The sequence below is a fragment of the Lissotriton helveticus genome, chromosome 5_1 (genome assembly GCF_964261635.1).
Source record: "Lissotriton helveticus chromosome 5_1, aLisHel1.1, whole genome shotgun sequence".
NCBI classification, from domain to species: Eukaryota; Metazoa; Chordata; class Amphibia; order Caudata; family Salamandridae; genus Lissotriton; species Lissotriton helveticus.
The window spans coordinates 244,931,133-244,950,283 of record NC_136065.1 but is presented as its reverse complement, the minus strand read 5'-3'; the positions used below and the strand labels follow the sequence as shown (position 1 = coordinate 244,950,283).

The following is a 19,151-nucleotide window of genomic DNA, read 5'->3' as shown; positions in this document are numbered from 1 at the left end:
TTGCAGACATTTTTATCTGTACTGCTGAGCAGGACAGCACCCACCGACCCCACGCTTCCTGTTGCTTATCTGTGCACTAGCATAACTGGGGTCCTTGATTTAACCCTCAAACACTATTTGGGTCTGCACAGAGTGGTGGTTCTGTGAGACTGTCTTTGTCCTTTGTGACAGTGAGAAGCCCCATGCCCTTTGCTCCCTGGGTCTGTGCCTCGAGTGTGTGGATGTTTTGTGAAAGAAACACATCTGTTGCTCTGCTGAAACTGCGTTTCCTCCAACATATTTGATCCCACCTCCTATATCATGCCTGGGTTTGCTAGAATCCAAGGCATCTTGCCAAAGACTGACCGGACCAAATCTGGGAAATAACGACTGAATGAAAGCCTCCATTCCACTTCTGCAAAATCCCTGGGGAAATACTCATCCTGACTAGGGGACTATTTGAATTCGAATTAAAGATTACGCCTTAGTTGATTCCACTTCCTACCGTTGCTCCTAAAGTAGGATACATCCTGGATCCCTCGAGCGAGAACTTGTAACTTATCTGCTCTATGAGGGGACTCTTCCCCCAGCCCAGAGAAGACATTCGCCTGGGGAATGACCATGCTGATGGAAATGTTCCTTTCAGGTGGTAAAAAGTGTAGCTTTTGGAAGGGTCTCCGCTGCTGCACCCCTGCCCGAAAGAAAATGAAGCAGCACTGCTTAGACCTGTGGCACAAAACCACTGTCCAGCTGACTACAGCCCTGTAGAGAAACATTTAAGGAGATGAGTTGTCTATAAGCTAGGAGGACTTTAAAGCATAGCTGCCCCACTACACCAGTGGCTAAGGAGATGCGGCGAAGCATTCCAGGACCTTAAATGCCTTCAGCTTGCACCTACCCCCCCCCCCCCCCCCCCCCCGACCCCCTGACCCCCTGACCTGCACATGACCAGTCCTCTATCTGACAAACCCATCCTTCAAGGGACACACGTGTTTCCTCTGCAACGCAGGTCTAGGGGTTAACTTCTGTTTGGCTGCAACCAATTTCCCCGTTTCCTGAACTGCAGATCACTCTTAACTGGTTGTAGCTAGAAACACTGTTCAAGTTTATGGCTCTCCTGTGTACTTGAGGCTCTTAAAGTGTAACTGAACCTAATCCCAGTCCCTCTCTAGGACAGTGTGAGCCTGTGGGTCAAGTGGGTGTTCCCAGTATTCCTGGTGGCCCTGTCAGGTGGAAATCTTACATGGGACTGGCCTGTGGCCAGGTACAGGCCATCAATGTTTACTAAACCCTGGGAGATTTGCTATAGGTGCACACCATCTAGCATATACTCCCCTTGCAAAAGCATTAAGCCAGTTACAACTCTTAATTGCCCTCCCTTGCTCTTGTAGTGCCGGTGCGACCTTCACTGGGAGCTTAGGCTGCCGGACCCTGGTGGCCCCGTTAATTTTGACACGAACACTTTCGGGAGCTTGATTTTTGGCTCCTGAACTACTTTTTGGGTGACAAGTGAAGGGAACTGTTTGAGTTTGGACTTTGGGCTTTTTGCGTTTGCTGATTTATTTATTTATTTATTTTTTAAATACTGATTGTTTTTTTTTTAGGAAATGGTGTAACACAGACTTAAACCCACTGACATGTCTCACCTTGCACATATATATCTATATCTATATTTATATATCACTGTATTTCTGTCCAAGAAATGAAGTTGCACTCCTCGTGAGGTTTTCCTTTTGGATAAAAGCAAAGCATAATTTGTTGAAATCCATGCATTTATTCCTTACTCGTTGCGGACTCTCACGAGTCCTTGATCACAGGCTGCATTTCCTTTGTATTTATAATGCCCTCAGGCGGATATATATATATAATATTATGAATGAGGCAGGAAGCCACGTTCCATTATAAGGTCATGATGGAATTCAGAAGTTCCTTGCAATGTCATTTTAACATACCGCAGAGTATTCTATTTCTCCTAATACAAGATCACACAGTTGCAAGTATGGAGAATATATGTGTAATATGCAGTGCAAAATTAAACCCAGAAACAAACGACTAGTAATTTGTCGCAACAACATATTGTATGCATTTTAATATTTATTTCATTTCAAAGAGAGCTATAGTTCAGACTGTATGGCGACATGCATAGAGATTCCAGATTTTTTATAAAAAACTATGTCTTTGCAAAGCAGAAAAAGAAACATGCTACCTTTTTAAATGGCTTCTTTTTCCTAATGACTGTTCATTTCAGGAAAGCAGTTCAGAAGAGTGATAAAGCTAGTTTTCGTTTTTAGTGTTTGAACAGCAGTTGTAATTCTGCTCTATGACCTGCCTTTTCCGTAGTTAGCTGTTGACTGTGACTCTGGCAGCAAGCATTGTAACATCACAACCTAACTCGAATATTTTATTAAATTTGTGCGGCGATGTCTTTTTCATATTACAAGTGGCTAGTGATGTCAAAACTGGACTGTAATAAGAAAATTAGAGTCAGGTTTTTATACAGGGTTTTCAGGTACCTATGTACTGTAGCAAACCTTGATGTACTGTTAGAAACAGCAAACACAAAAAGATGATGGATGGAGTGCTGAAACCTTTCAACCACTCCACCCCCGCCCTCCCAGTCAAGAGATCTGGGTTGAATCCATTGTTATTTTGATCACTATGCCACCCCAGTTCGGACCCAGCAATATGCAAATCAGTCATGAACCTGCTCCTCATGGGAACCGTCCAGCACAAACTGACAGTCCGGGTCATCCCTGGATCGGAATTAGGCATCCTGGGACCAGTTTCAGGGTATCATCAGCCAGGCTAGCTTGAAACCAGTGGCACAGCGAGCAAAGGACCACGTCTGGGTATACCCTTGGCCACTTAGAGCAAACATAGCATGCACAACAAGATGATGGATGGAGTGCGGAAACTTTTCAACCACTCTCCCACATTCAAGAGATCTGGGTTGAATCTATTGTTCTTTTGCTCACTATGGCACCCTAGTTTGGACCCAGCCATATGCAAATCAGTCTTGACCATGTTCCTCATGTGAAGAATCTGGCCCGAACTGCCAGGCACACCTTGGCCCAGAAATGAGCATCCTGGGACCGGTTTTAGGCTCATCAGCCAGGCTAGCTTGAATCCAGTGGCACAGCAAGCAAGGGATTTAGGTCCAACAACAAGAAATGCTAAACGATCCAACTGGAGAAACTGCAAGACAAAAAGTCAGGGACAAAAGATAGAATAAAAGGATCAGTGAAAAATAGAATCTTAAAAAGTGTTCCATCTTTGATTAGTAAGAATAAATGTAATCTTTACAGACTGTGCAGCTATGGTGCTTTGGTTAAAATAAAAGGATTGGCCGCACCTGTCACAGAGCTGGATGAAGATATTACGGAGGATGTCAGTTGAGGATAACTGAATACTCCTTTCCTGCCACCAGTCACAATTGCCCCATTTTCAAAGTGGTTGCAAAGCAGTAGAACTGGATGCAAGAAAGACCTCTGTCTTTGCCCCTCTAACCTCTCCCCCCTCCCCGAAGCATCTCTTAAGAACCTGTAGAGAGGCCAGGCAGTAACTTCTCCACTACAGGTGCTTCTGCGGCATGAGATGATGTGGTCTTCCTCATTGCCTTGTGTTGGTCGGGCCCCAGAAGTGCAGCAATAAAGTCATATAGGTAAATAATCACTGCTACTAGCTGTAGTTACAAAAGTTGGATTTCAGCGGTAATGCAGTACTAAACCTCCCAGTATGTGTTTGAAATCCATTGGCAGCCTTGATATTTAGGCAATGCTTTCTGGCTTATTGAAGGAAAATACAGAGAATGTCATCATTGTGTGGTGAATCAGTACAGGAACTGCAAACTGTTTATGGATCGAGATGAGTGGATGCTTTACTTCCCAGATCTATGCACAAAAAAGAATATAACCATGGGAAAGGAATGTTCGAGCTTATGAAGGGAACGACTGGAACTAAGATCCCAGCTGTCAATTCTTCCTAACGGATTAAGGGCAAGTTACAGAAGGAACATGTTTAATTTTGCCCAAGTAGACCGTGCAAAAAAGGTTGGGGAAAAATGGCAAATCTAATGGTAAATGGTACTGAGCTGATAGGCTGCTTCTTTTTGATTGGGAAAGGTGGTGGTTGTTTGTTTCCTTAACTTAATGACTAACCCACGTGTCAGCGACCTAAATCTGGAATTCTGCTGCACTATTCCTTGCTGCACTATTCCTCGAGGAAAAAATTAAATATACGATAAGAGGAAACTGACAGTCACAAGATCTGTCCCTTTTTCTGCTTGTTTGTTGCTCAAGGTAGAGATAATTGGCCAAAGAAGGGTGATGGTTTATGTTTTCTTCTGTATCAAATTGACACCTATATGAGAGCCTTTTGACATATTAATAACAAAATAGAAACTGAAAAATAACTCCTCTCCCTGTTTGTTTGCTTCGTGAGCGAATGCTTCCTACAGCATCTAGTTGTTTCAGGCACTGATAACACATACATACAAAATTCCTCATACATCCCGTCTCTCTTACATACAAAACCTTCATCAAGGGAAATAAGACATCTGATGACCCATATAGCCTTCTTTAAAAAAAAAAGGATAATCTTTTGAGAAATTATTGTAAATAGCACTACAGAGCCAATTAACTGTTTAATAACTTCAATAAAGAGGGCCATTATAGACAACTAGGATTACAAGTAAGGTCTCCTTAGGGGACCATGGAAGTTTTGTCAGGAAGACTGGGAGTTTAAAAGGCTTGACATTTCTGAAAAGTGAGGTTGAGATTGCTCTGTCTGTGGTAGATGTAGAATGCCAAATGCTTTCATGCTTATGGGTTCACTTTCTCTTTTCAGGGCTAAATTAGCATCTTTGTTTGGCCTGGACCAGGCAGTATCCAACCAGGGGAATGAGTCTTTCCAATACACAGCACCAAAGCAGCCCAAGAAAGGGCAACCAGCTACTGGTAAGTCCTTGAGTGAACATGTGTGGCCCTTTCCCATTCCATTATGAACTGTATTGGTCTTCACACTGGCCTGTGGCAAGAAGAGTTAGTTCCAGTTCTGCTGTGAGGTAGGAAAGCTCTTAGTCTATAAGGTGTGTAAGATATAGATGAGGAGGAGAAAGAGAAGCGCACGTCCTATAGGTTACTTTACCATGTTCATTAGAAAGCTTGGCATAAACTACAAAAGGAGCAACATCTATTCATCTGAATTAGCTATAGTGTGACTAGTCATGTTGAGGAAGATGAGATTGAAGTTTTTTTTAACAATGTTATTGTTCATTGGTCTTGAGGTTGGTAGACTGTTGTAAGGGAGGTGACTACATATCAGGGATCATCTATTATGTTACTATTAGTCTGTTTGAGATGGTGTGTGAGACAAAAGAAGTTTTACTATTGTTGGTAGGTGGAGTCTACAGCGATTCTTTGTAGAGTGTTATCCATCGGAGTGCACGCACAATCATCAAGTCAAGAATGTGGTTTGACCTGTAATAGCTAATTATTAGATTGGGTCGATAGGTGCTTAATTGTAAGAGGGGTGATTAGAGCACTGATTTTTCTGATGCTCTTAAGAGCACTTGACCAGAACATATTTATGGTGTGGGCCCATATATCTCAGGGGTGTTCTTACGTAAGACATTAGGGTTTGGGACTCCTTAAAAGGACCAAAGAACTCTTTGTGCTAGGAAGTATATGGGCCATGGAAGAGCTGCTGCTTTAAAGCATTTATGTTGTTTAAGGACTTGTAAGAGCTGCTGCCTTAAAATATTTATTGGGTCCGCGCCATATGGAGGACTTGTATTCATCCTCCTTAGACACCTCCAGACCACTTACTAAGTGTGACTTTCTAGTAGTTCCATATTCTTTAGGGACTGCAGTCCTCCTGCGTGGGGGGGCACCCGTGTGCCAAGCAACGCATGCATTGTGCAGCTCCATCTGGTAAAACACTGGTCTCTCCCACTGAGCGACCAGATTAAGCACATCCTTTACCTTTCATTCTTGTTCCCAGGGGCGTAACACAGGACCCAGCAGCCCACGCGGTGCGGGGGGGGCCCTAGCTCCAAGGGGCCCCCTCGGCACTGAACTCTGGCCAGGAGAGCTCCTGATTGAGCCCGGAGGGGGCCCCCCTAAGTACCGTGCAGGGAGGCCCCCTCACATTTCGTTACGCCAGTGCTTGTTCCCAACATTGACATAGTCGACTTACTCCCAACCATTTGGTGGGATGTCCCATTCATCTGCCCTATCTTGAACACGTGGTCACAACTGACTCACAAACTGAGGTTGGAGTGCTCCCTGCAGGAAACGTCATCAATACCTTGTGGGACAAATAAACATGTTGGTCTAATCAAGATCTTGAAAGCATTTGAAGTATTCCTTACAGTGGTGAAAAAAAGTGCGGTCTTAATCCACAGGCCCAGTGTTATGGCCCTTCTCTAATTAATGAAGCTAGTGGGTGACTGGCTCCAGAGTTCTACTGGCTGGTACTAGACCAGTGGCAGTGGGCGTTGACCATTCCAGAAGGGACAGCTTCAGCAGGTGTGTATACTCCGTACCCAACTGGGAAGTTCTCAAACCTATTATCAAGGTCTCGCATCCAGCCACATGAACAGCAAATATCATCTGTGTTTCTTGGTTGGCAGTGGGCCCTTCTCCATAGTGAAATGGATAATGGTGGATTGGATGCTGCGTTCATATAATATTTTCCTCTGAATTCTGTGATACAGATAGTACTGCAGAAGATGAGCACTGAATTGTTGGTCGGTGTAGGCACTTCTACTGTCCTCTCCAAATCTGCTTTTGAACTTCAGAAGGACCACATCCCAGATGAGTGACCTTCTATGTTTGGAAGGAGGGAGATTACTGAATCCTTGCCTGCCTTTGTCCATCCTTAGCCCATTCATCCTGAGGGGCTGTGCTTTGGGAACCTAATCCTCTGTGCAGAGAACATGTATGCACTGGCAGCTGTAGGGAAGTCCTCCAGAGCTTGGCCTCAAAGCAATGACTAGGATTCCGGCTTTTGGTCCTATTAAACAACATCAACTACTAGCTCACATGCTCTGAGAATATGTGGATATGTATGTTTCATGTCACCTTGCTTGACTAGTTACAGTTAGAGTCTTTGTGGCGTGGCCTAACGGAATAGGCCTTGGCAGTCCTTCTCCAAGGTCAGTGAGGATTTCAACAGACAGCCGCATTATTTTTTGGCATGCCTGTAGTCATTTGGATTCTCAGTGTAGTCCTTGCCTGGCTAGTTTTAAACCCCTTAAGCAGTTGCTGCATGTAATCTGAAGCTTTTTCATAGAATACTTTTTTCTTAGTGGCCATAACTTTGCCTTGAAAAATAAGTGACCTACATGTCCTTTGGGTATATTTATATTCTACCCAAACATGAAGGTCATGAGGATTCATCCCACCTTTGCTCAAGAGGTATTGTTGGAATTCTATCTGGCTGGGAAGATCATTCTTCCAACATTCGTTCCATGTCCTCATGTCTCCTGGTGTGAAGAAACACTTCACAGCACTGATGTTGGATGCACACTGCCCTTTTATCTTGTCCTGATAGAACCAGGTTTGCTCTGTAAACCAACATTTTAGGACTATTAGAAGCAATGGTGATAAGGCCACTTTGCCAGATAGATGACATCATGCATCACTTTTTGCTATACTCAGTATGGAACACAACTTGTAGTTGGTGTCCAGGCACTATCCACAAAAGAGAGGCAGTGGCATTCTCTAGGTTCGTACCTTGCAGTGATATGTTGCTGAGAACAACTCCAGCTACTCCACTCACATTCTGCAGCCAAATCACTCTCAAGACATCCCCCAGGTCAAGAGACCTGTAACCTCTGCTTAGCATATCTGTTTGTGTCTAAGCTGCCTGAAGGTGCTTCTCGATTTCTCATTATTGGTTAATTTGGAATCTACACAGGAAGTTATGAAATGAGTAAGATGTAAGAGTAGTTTAAAGTTACCTTTATATTTGAAGGGTAGACTAAGTTAAGGGTGGGTTTGTTGGCCCACCCTCCTAGGCCAGGGATAGGGGTGAATTGAGGATTTATGGTGCGGACAGAAGCACTTACCAGAGACCCTTGCATTGTCAGTATGCTATTCATGTATCATTGTAACAATTGACAAATTGTCTCTGTTGATAGGACTTGATTAATGCTGTTTGTATTTCATTCCAAATGTTGAAAGATTAAGAAAATATATGAAAATAGCTACATATGTTATTTTTATAATGTTTCCACTACTATTTGTGGCCATGCTCTAGTAATCAAAACACTACTGCCAATTAGCAAATATTCATGGTGATTGCCTCCTTTTGCTGAAAAGTAGCCTGGCGAAGGCATGCATAAGAGCAGTGACGGGGTGAACCATGTTTGTATCCCCAGGCTGCTAAAGCTGTCAGTAGGCGAGACCTAACAAGCATGAAATGTTTACAAATGATAGGCCCATTTTGAATATTTACGTTGTTGGTGTCAAAGGGAAAGTCTATTTGAAAACTAGGATCTCCTTTCCATCAAGCGTAATCTCTAATAAAATGAATTGTATTTTCAAAATCAGAAGATAGTAAATGCTGACTGCTTTACATTTACCGCTATACAACTTCTTGGCTAAAAATAAACTATTACTCTTCACACCACCTCCTTTGATGCTGTAGATGGCCAGCCACAGGCCATATTGTTTCTTTTATGAGCTCCTTCTGTTAGATTTGTCCCTAAACTTGCCGCAGGCAAATAGTGTCAAACCAGTGCAAGTAAAATCAGCAGAACATGCCTACTAATTGTATGTTTGAACTGTAAGCTTCATTCTGAATTGCTACACAAACTATAGTCACTAACTTGTGCCCTCAATCCCAGCTTCTCAAATTTGGGCTCTTAGCTGGATCATTGCTTGAGAAATACCTTACTCCCTTTTGATAGTGACTTGATTTCTGCTGTTTTTTCTTCTTCTCTATAAAGCAAGCCAGAAGGCACAGAAACCAGCATCTACAGGAACCTCATCTGTGTTGTTTGCGACAGCTGTTCATGCATATCGATTGTAAGTATTATTGCTGACAGTGATATACAATTTAGGGTGTAATGGGATGGAGTTTATATCCACTTACCCATTCCTTTGTAAAAGGTTTGTGAGGAGGCAGGGACATGAAGTAACTAAGTAGAGGAAAATGGAGTTAGTGCATATTTTTACTAAAACATCTGTATCTTTACCATATGTATATTCCCTTATCTTTATAAGAAATATATGAAAATGCATATGTCATAGCGTCAACATTTGTGATGTTGTAGTGTGCTTCAATCTCAATTGAGAACATTTATTTGGACTGTTTATTACTTTGACTCTCTTTGACCAATCTACAAGAAGTGTTCCAATGACCTATTGTCCACTTAAGTTTGATCTTGGCACATTGATGTCCCGCAAGCACTATTGGGTGGGAAACAGCCTTTACAACACGGCCTAAACCACACATACCTTTACCATGCAGGCTTTTACAATGACTGTGCCTTTACCATACATGCCTTTGCAACGAAAATGAAAGTATTTTGAGGTAAGTGTATTTATAGCAACACAAATACTGAGTATTTATCAGCAGAACAAAGTAAACATTCTTGGGAAGTTTCTCTTTGTTATTCTTTATTTTCATTCTCTTGATGTGTCATATACAGCAATACAGCCAACATGTGTTTCGCGCACACTCGCGGTTCTTCAGGGCGTTTGGATTCTGTTTAGAATTTTATCACGGATAGATTCTGTATTTTCTGTGTAGATTCTAGTCTCCAATTCTAATATTTTTCCCTGTGCATCGTCGTCAATCCCAATGGTTGGTTATTCGCTTCTCTCCACTAGATCTTATATCTATGTTTGGTTGTGCCTTCTGTATGTCTTACTACTAATAACCACAACTTGCTTCTGTGTTTAGTTACTCTATGATCAATGTCAATGTAGAACTAGTCTCGTTCTTTCAGTAGCAGTTCATTCCCCCTGATGCGGGATGCGCAGCCGATCTTTTCACGCGTCTTGTCTTCTGTTTGGACCAAAGTGTATATATTTGGATATATAAGTCTCGTTATTGGGCGAAACGCATCATCCACCGTGCCGAAGCGTCAGCTTAAATAATAAAGAAAAAGAAACCTCGCACTTACCTGGTGTCCGTGTCCCATTTGATCGACTGTGGAACGAGTCGTGGGAACTCTGCTGTGATATATATTTTTGGGGGGGGGGGGGGGGGGGGCAGCCGGCCTGGTCGCAAAGATGCCCCACTGCTACGGCGGCTCCAGCAGTGACTCAACAGGGTCACACTTATGGAACAGGGGAGTCCGAAGTTAAGGACTTGTAAAAGCAAGAAGCTGCTTCGTGTCGCCTCATCCCAAACCCACTTAGGTAATACTTTTGCACTGCCTTTACCTGCAGCACTCACTGGAGAAGATTGGTGATTAAAACTGCAAGTACCAGCGGCACTTGCTGTGCCGACGCCCACTGGGGCGGGGTTCCTGCTGTGATGCAGACATTTAACAACACGCTTGCAGGTGGAAGGACAATGGTGCCTTTGAAAAAGAACGATTCCCGTTCGAAACGTGTCAGGCTTTCTAGTGGTGTGAGGAAGCACTTGCACCTTACCTGCGATCCTTAATAAAGAAGAGTTTGTGTTTGGCGTCTTCACAAGGGCCACTTTGTGGATATATATATATATATCTATATATATATATATCTATATATATATATAGATATACAGGTTCACAGCGTATAGCCGCGACAGCTACGCAATGCACTCTCCTTGACAACAGCAGCAGCCAAAGTTACTCACTCCCAATCTCGTGCGTGCATCACAGAAAAGTATTTTATTCTTTCAGTTGCAGCATCAAGAAAATTAAACATGGAAAAACCCAACGCGTTTCAGCGACTCCTTCGCCTTGGTCACGGGTAATTTACAATGTTCACATTACAAACAATAAATAAAGTTTCACGTGAGAAAAGTGCTCAAAATAAACAAAGGACTCATGGTCCAAATTTTGCGGCCATCTTAGAGTGTAGTAATAACCTAGAAATGACCCATGCAAACAGCTTAAGCCTTCCCACACCTAAATTAAAAAAGACAATCCAGTCATTTAAATCAGGTATTAGGGTTAATTATAAAAGCGTTATGGAGGACAGTTAAGTGTCATTGTATCAAATGGATAACTGTGGCTTCTGATCTGTGCCATAGGCTTTCACCATAATCAAAAACATAGCATATTTTGATACTTGCATATTGTTTAAACTCCAGTGAGTTAGTGCAACCAATTATCAGGTTATTTACATAATTCATAACCGATGACCTCCCCTCTAGGCAATTCAGGTCTGCATTTGTACATCAATGCTTGTTATGTTTAGAAAAAGTCTCAAGTGAGAGATCATAGTCACAAATCCATACGATCTTCCGTGCTCAACACCCCAGTGAGGTTTCCCTTCCTTTCATCATGCTTCCATACCTGAAATATAAAGCAATGGGCCAATCAGAACTCATATGATATAACTCCTCTAAGTCTTATCATGACCATGAGTTTTCAAAATCAGTGAAAAAGTGAAACAATAAAGTTTTAAAATCATCAAAGAAGCACTAAGTCGACTCTAGATACCATCAAATACATACGATAATACAGAATTAATTTCAACATTCTATTTACATTGTTATCCTATTTTTACATTTTTTTACATTATTCTATTTTATTTTACAAAGGCAGGTTCTACAACTTCTCTACTCTACATCCCCGAAGTTATTACTCCCCCAAATGCCACTTCATCTCTTCTTCAGAGTTCAAACCTCTCGGCATCAGAGTGTCCAATTCGAGGATATACCTATTCTCCATCTGTCTGAGTTTGCGAATTTTATCTCCCCCTCTTTTCATAACCGGGAGTTTATCAATTACAAAAAATCTCAATAGATTCCTGTTACTCTTATGCAACTCCTCAAAGTGACGAGCAACTGGGGAGGTTTGATCTTTGTTTTCAATCGATCTCATATGCTCCAGGACGCGTTTCTTTGCTGGGAACATGGTACTACCCACATACTTCCTAGAGCAAGGACACATGAGTACATACACACAATACTCTGACAGACAGGTAAGATGTTTACTAATAGTTTTCTCTACAGCTTCTACTGGGAAAAAGACTTTCTTAATGTTCTTACTATACCTGCATGCCTTGCATTTCATGCAGGTAAAAAAGCCCTGAATGTCCGTGCTCTTTACTGGATTAGCATTCACCTCATTCTTACTCAATTTGTCTTTCAACGAGTGAGACTTCCTAAACGTCATGTTCGGGTTATCACCCAAAACCTCAGTTAAGGTAGGCTCAGTCTTCAGGACATTCCAGTGGCGTTTGAGACTCTTTCGTATCTGCCAAGATTTAGTATGGTAAGTAGAGATGAATCTAATCACCTCACTTTTCTCAGTTGCTTTTGAGATTTCTTTGGCCTTCAACAAAGAAGAGTGACTGATGATACTGGCTTTTTTCAGAGCTGTCTCTATGACTGAGGGTTGATACCCCCTTTCCAGGAAGCGTTCTCTCATACATTCACTCTCACTTTCAAAATCGTTCTCTGTACTACAGTTCCTCCGGGCTCGGAGGAACTGTAGTACAGAGAACGATTTTGAAAGTGAGAGTGAATGTATGAGAGAACGCTTCCTGGAAAGGGGGTATCAACCCTCAGTCATAGAGACAGCTCTGAAAAAAGCCAGTATCATCAGTCACTCTTCTTTGTTGAAGGCCAAAGAAATCTCAAAAGCAACTGAGAAAAGTGAGGTGATTAGATTCATCTCTACTTACCATACTAAATCTTGGCAGATACGAAAGAGTCTCAAACGCCACTGGAATGTCCTGAAGACTGAGCCTACCTTAACTGAGGTTTTGGGTGATAACCCGAACATGACGTTTAGGAAGTCTCACTCGTTGAAAGACAAATTGAGTAAGAATGAGGTGAATGCTAATCCAGTAAAGAGCACGGACATTCAGGGCTTTTTTACCTGCATGAAATGCAAGGCATGCAGGTATAGTAAGAACATTAAGAAAGTCTTTTTCCCAGTAGAAGCTGTAGAGAAAACTATTAGTAAACATCTTACCTGTCTGTCAGAGTATTGTGTGTATGTACTCATGTGTCCTTGCTCTAGGAAGTATGTGGGTAGTACCATGTTCCCAGCAAAGAAACGCGTCCTGGAGCATATGAGATCGATTGAAAACAAAGATCAAACCTCCCCAGTTGCTCGTCACTTTGAGGAGTTGCATAAGAGTAACAGGAATCTATTGAGATTTTTTGTAATTGATAAACTCCCGGTTATGAAAAGAGGGGGAGATAAAATTCGCAAACTCAGACAGATGGAGAATAGGTATATCCTCGAATTGGACACTCTGATGCCGAGAGGTTTGAACTCTGAAGAAGAGATGAAGTGGCATTTGGGGGAGTAATAACTTCGGGGATGTAGAGTAGAGAAGTTGTAGAACCTGCCTTTGTAAAATAAAATAGAATAATGTAAAAAAATGTAAAAATAGGATAACAATGTAAATAGAATGTTGAAATTAATTCTGTATTATCGTATGTATTTGATGGTATCTAGAGTCGACTTAGTGCTTCTTTGATGATTTTAAAACTTTATTGTTTCACTTTTTCACTGATTTTGAAAACTCATGGTCATGATAAGACTTAGAGGAGTTATATCATATGAGTTCTGATTGGCCCATTGCTTTATATTTCAGGTATGGAAGCATGATGAAAGGAAGGGAAACCTCACTGGGGTGTTGAGCACGGAAGATCGTATGGATTTGTGACTATGATCTCTCACTTGAGACTTTTTCTAAACATAACAAGCATTGATGTACAAATGCAGACCTGAATTGCCTAGAGGGGAGGTCATCGGTTATGAATTATGTAAATAACCTGATAATTGGTTGCACTAACTCACTGGAGTTTAAACAATATGCAAGTATCAAAATATGCTATGTTTTTGATTATGGTGAAAGCCTATGGCACAGATCAGAAGCCACAGTTATCCATTTGATACAATGACACTTAACTGTCCTCCATAACGCTTTTATAATTAACCCTAATACCTGATTTAAATGACTGGATTGTCTTTTTTAATTTAGGTGTGGGAAGGCTTAAGCTGTTTGCATGGGTCATTTCTAGGTTATTACTACACTCTAAGATGGCCGCAAAATTTGGACCATGAGTCCTTTGTTTATTTTGAGCACTTTTCTCACGTGAAACTTTATTTATTGTTTGTAATGTGAACATTGTAAATTACCCGTGACCAAGGCGAAGGAGTCGCTGAAACGCGTTGGGTTTTTCCATGTTTAATTTTCTTGATGCTGCAACTGAAAGAATAAAATACTTTTCTGTGATGCACGCACGAGATTGGGAGTGAGTAACTTTGGCTGCTGCTGTTGTCAAGGAGAGTGCATTGCGTAGCTGTCGCGGCTATACGCTGTGAACCTGTATTTACACAGGGGAACTTTCGCCCCTGACTTGCACCGTTGTTTGAAGGGTCCCGGCATTTCGGAAGGAAGTGGAACTGCATATATATAGATATATATATATATATTCACTGAAAAAACCATAGGTTATAGACCATATATAGTTAGGAATTAGCATTTAAAAAACCTTATTTTACTCACACAAAACCATTGAAATTCCATATATAGTTAGTTGCACTAACTATATATCGCGCACCCGCAATCCACTGCTGATGATGTCACATATTACATCATTCATGACATGGTCAGTGACATCACTGATGACATCACTGATGACATCTCAAATGACATCACTGATGACATCACTGATGACATCATCCAGTGACTGTGTGTTTCTGTAAAGTTTAAATATGTTTTACATATTGAAGAATGAGTAGATGTATAAGTGTCTGGACGAAGGATTTAGTAGGTGCATGACTGAATGTATGAGTGAGTGATTAAATGTGTCTCACTGAGTGCATGGGTTAGTGACTAAACTGTCTTAATTTGTGCATCATTATGTCTGTTGTTCTGTAAACTGCTGCATGTGTTGATCAGTAGCTATATGATTAACTATATGGGTTATTGATTGATTGTCCAAGTATTTGTATGGGAGACTGAGTGTGTGTGTGGCTGGCTGGGAGGTGTGTGACTCTCTGCAGATCAATGTGTACTTGTATCAATGATTGTATAAGAAAGTAAGTATGTGTTAGTATATGTTTGAAAATGTAAGGTGCTCTATGTTTAACTGTATAGACAAGAAAATGGAAGTGTGATTGATTCTTTACAGGACTGACTAGGTGTGTGAGTAACTCCATGGATGAGTGGCAGAGTGTGAGTGTCTGTATAGGTGTATGAGTGCATATGATAGTGTTGTAAAGATGAGTGATTGTATGTATGAATGATTGTATGGGTGAATGAGTGAATGTGTGTGTAGACGTAGGAATCAGTGAGTGCGTATGTAGTAACTAGTATTGGTGTGTCAATGGTTTCAAAAATTATACTCTGTATTTAACACTGGGTGAAACAGAGGTTATATTAAAATGTGAGGAGATGCATTGTATTGTCACATGAATGATATCATCAGTGATGTGGTCATTGATGTCAAATGAGATGTCATCAGTGATGTCATCAGTGATGTCATTTGAGATGTCATCAGTGATGTCATCAGTGATGTCACTGACCATGTCATGAATGATGTAATATGTGACATCATCAGCAGTGGATTGCGGGTGCGCGATATATAGTTAGTGCAACTAACTATATATGGAATTTCAATGGTTTTGTGTGAGTAAAATAAGGTTTTTTAAATGCTAATTCCTAACTATATATGGTCTATAACCTATGGTTTTTTCAGTGAATTTTCAAGGTTTTGTAAATGCTAATTCCTAACTATATATGGTCTATAACCTATGGTTTTTTCAGTGAATTTCAATGGTTTTTTAATAGCAAATATCATAAGCTGTCGAATGTCAAGTACGTGGTAAGTGAAAACATTTTCGTGTTTATGCACACTGATCTGCTTTGAATGGTGCCCCCCCTCATTTCTATTAGGAGTACTCTCTCTTTGCAGATAGTGAAAGGTAGTTAACGCAGGCCTTTGCCCCCGTTGTAATACGTCGTGCCTGCTTCTCTCTCCATTTGATTGATTGTTATCCAAGCATTTACTGTTTTAGAATTGGTTCTCTTTGGTTCATTCTCTATTTACAAACAGACACAGAGTCGCAATACTCTGTTTAGTCTTTGCAGATAACGAAAAATCGTGTAAAAAAAAAAGAAAAGGAATCGAGCAAAATCAGTAGGCCACTAATGGGATCTCTTTTTGACCTCGCTAAAATAGAAACATTAGGAACAACCCCTCATGACAAATACAAAACTAGTGAGATGAACTGAACTCCACACAATGATGGCTGCAAAACAGCTCGGCTCCGCCACCCACCCCGCCCAAAATAACGATAAAGAGCGGCTGCCATGATTGGTTGCGGAATGGCCACGACGGAGCTACGAAATGGTGGTGCTCTCATGCTAACCCCAGCTTCAGTCTGAAACATCCAGAAACACTGTAGACTACCAATTCGATCAGTTCCGGTAGCGCCCCAATGTAACCCGGTAGAGAAGAACTAGCCCTCCCCTCTTTGACTGATGGTTCTTGTTGCCTGTCCCTTCTGTTGTCATTTAACAGAACTATTTAGCCTGCTGAAAGGGGTTGTGTTCCGACCGCTGGTTGGTGGAGACATTTTGACTATATTCTGGACCTGCGTTGTCGCGTAATGCGTCATATGACGCGCCGCGTTAACGCATCCGGAAGTCATCCGGGGCGCGACGCGCAGCGCGTAACGTAAGCATAACAAGTCATGTGACTTGTTAATAAAACTTTTCATTGGTTCATTTTACTTTTCTTATTCTAATGATGAAAGGCTTGGTCATATGACCTAAAAATTACGCTTTTTATTACTTCCGAACATTATTTTTTCTTAAATATATGTTATAATGTTCCAGGCTTATGTACTTTCCCGGAAAATTTACAACTGTCCTGCAAGTAAAATATATTCTTTTTTCGAGAAAAAGAGCGTTTCTTCGTCCCATGACGGAGCCGTTGAGCAAAAGAGGGTCGACCTGCTGTCTTAGTCGCCGATACGCCTGAATATGAGATTCTTATCGATCACTTTAAGTTGCAGGAGTAGAAAACACAACAGCCCTTGACCATTTATCTTTACTGCGTTCCTGCGTATTATACCTTTTACCCTTCATGTAATTGGTCTGCTTTATTTCACTTGCCTTGTAATGATTCTAAAACAGTGACTATTATTAAAAACTTTACCAATGTATATACTACTACCATGTTTTCTTTTAAAAACCTTTATTGTGAAAATTTCATTATACAAATACGAGCCTATAACCACGTGGGCCGGCCACGGAGCAAACTGTAATCGTATATGATGAGTAGACATTTACACTGTAGAGGAACGTAACGGGCGGGCCATTAGGTTGCAAGAATTAAGGTGTCTAACAGTTGCGGAATCGGTGGACGTACATTTTATAATTAAAATACGACAGGGCCAGTTACAATAAAATTATCTAGATATACATTTGCGGGCAAGTACCCTGGGTGACGTTAATTCGAACTTTCAATAGTACAGTAATCAATAACACATCAGAACTTAATATCAATAGGGATGTCGAAATATTCAATCAATTCTCGTCCCCGCCCGCCATATGCTTCAAAACTGCATACGTATCTCGTGATTTCAAGGTTCTGCAACCAGTACACAACAAGGAGTTACGAGTCCCATTTATTCCGGCGCCATTTTGGGCGAGGACGGGCAGGTCCAGGATATAGTCAAAATGTCTCTACCAACCATCGACTATGATGATGTTCATATGCTGTATTTATTAGAGTAACACTCATCTGTCCACATGAAATTAATTTGCCACAATCTAAACATGTCATTTTAATCTTTCCAAAGTTCTAAATATTTGGGACCATTTCCCTTGCCTCTGATGCTGTCAGTGCCACTTCTTTGATGAATGTACTGGCAGGTCGGGGGTTCTCCTCCAAATCTCTCTTTTATGCAGCACTATAATTAATTGGTGCCACCTCTCCATATGACGATGCATGGTATAGTTACCATAACTATATTTTTTTTCGGTTCCTCTGGAGAGTACATCGTGGCAGATGAAGCGTGTAACGTACCGGGCATTTACATTTTTTTGCATGTACAGGAAAGGAAAAAAAAAAATCGAGCGTCCGAGTTCTAAAGTGTCCCAGGGCCATTTTAGTAGACCAGGCCCAAATCCAAAGAACAAGCCGCCATTTTGAGAGTCCTGTTGCAGCCGCCTGTCGCTGTAGCATCAAGAGCAGCCGAAACTCAGCTGAATGGCAACTGAAACGGTAAAGGGGCGCCCCACTACAGCAGACGAGCCTCCACCTAGGAAGGCCCGTTCACGCCGCCTCCCCCCCCCCTTCGTGCACCCCACGCCGTTATTCGGAGCAGTATTGTAGGATGGCCACACCAGTGCGGCAACTTGCTAGACATCACCTCGGTGGTAACCGAATCTCAGCGCCTTTTGGTGTCTTCTCTTCAGAAAATATTGTTGCGCTGCCTTTGGCCCCATTCGCACATCGGTCCGCTACTGACGCCATCTCACAGGCTAATGGGGCGCCCCACGCCGAGTTTCAGCATTGTAGGATGACCACCCCAGTACAGCAACTTGCTAGACATCACCTCGGTGCCATCCGGATCTTCGCATCTCAACGCCTAGTGGTATCTTCCATACAGAAAATATTGTTGCGCTGCCTTTGGCCCCATTTGCACATCGGTCCGCTACTGACACCATCTCACAGGCCAACAGGGCGCCCCACGCCGACTTTTACCATTGTAGGATGGCCACACCAGTGCCACAACTTGCTAGACACCACCTCGGTGCCATCCGGATCTTGGCATCTCAGCGCCTTGTGGTGTCTTCTATTCAGAAAATATTGTTGCGCTGCCTTTGGCCCCATTCGCACATCGGTCCGCTACTGACGCCATCTCACAGGCCAACGGGGCGCCCCACGCCGACTTTCAACATTGTAGGATGGCCACACCAGTGCGGCAACTTGCTAGACACCACCTCGGTGCCATCCGGATCTTGGCATCTCAGCGCCTTGTGGTGTCTTCTAGTCAGAAAATATTGTTGCGCTGCCTTTGGCCC

At 42.0% G+C, this 19,151-nt stretch overlaps 1 protein-coding gene across 1 annotated transcript in view; it reads left to right on the top strand.

The window, feature by feature from the left end:
• The window catches only part of FKBP15 (FKBP prolyl isomerase family member 15), a 334,309-nt gene that overhangs the window by 41,245 nt on the left and 273,913 nt on the right, over positions 1 to 19,151 (top strand). The window contains exons 2-3 of the mRNA XM_078642121.1: positions 4,825 to 4,934; positions 8,933 to 9,011. Coding sequence (XP_078498247.1) covers positions 4,825 to 4,934; positions 8,933 to 9,011 — 189 coding nt within the window. The remainder of the gene's footprint in view (positions 1 to 4,824; positions 4,935 to 8,932; positions 9,012 to 19,151) is intronic.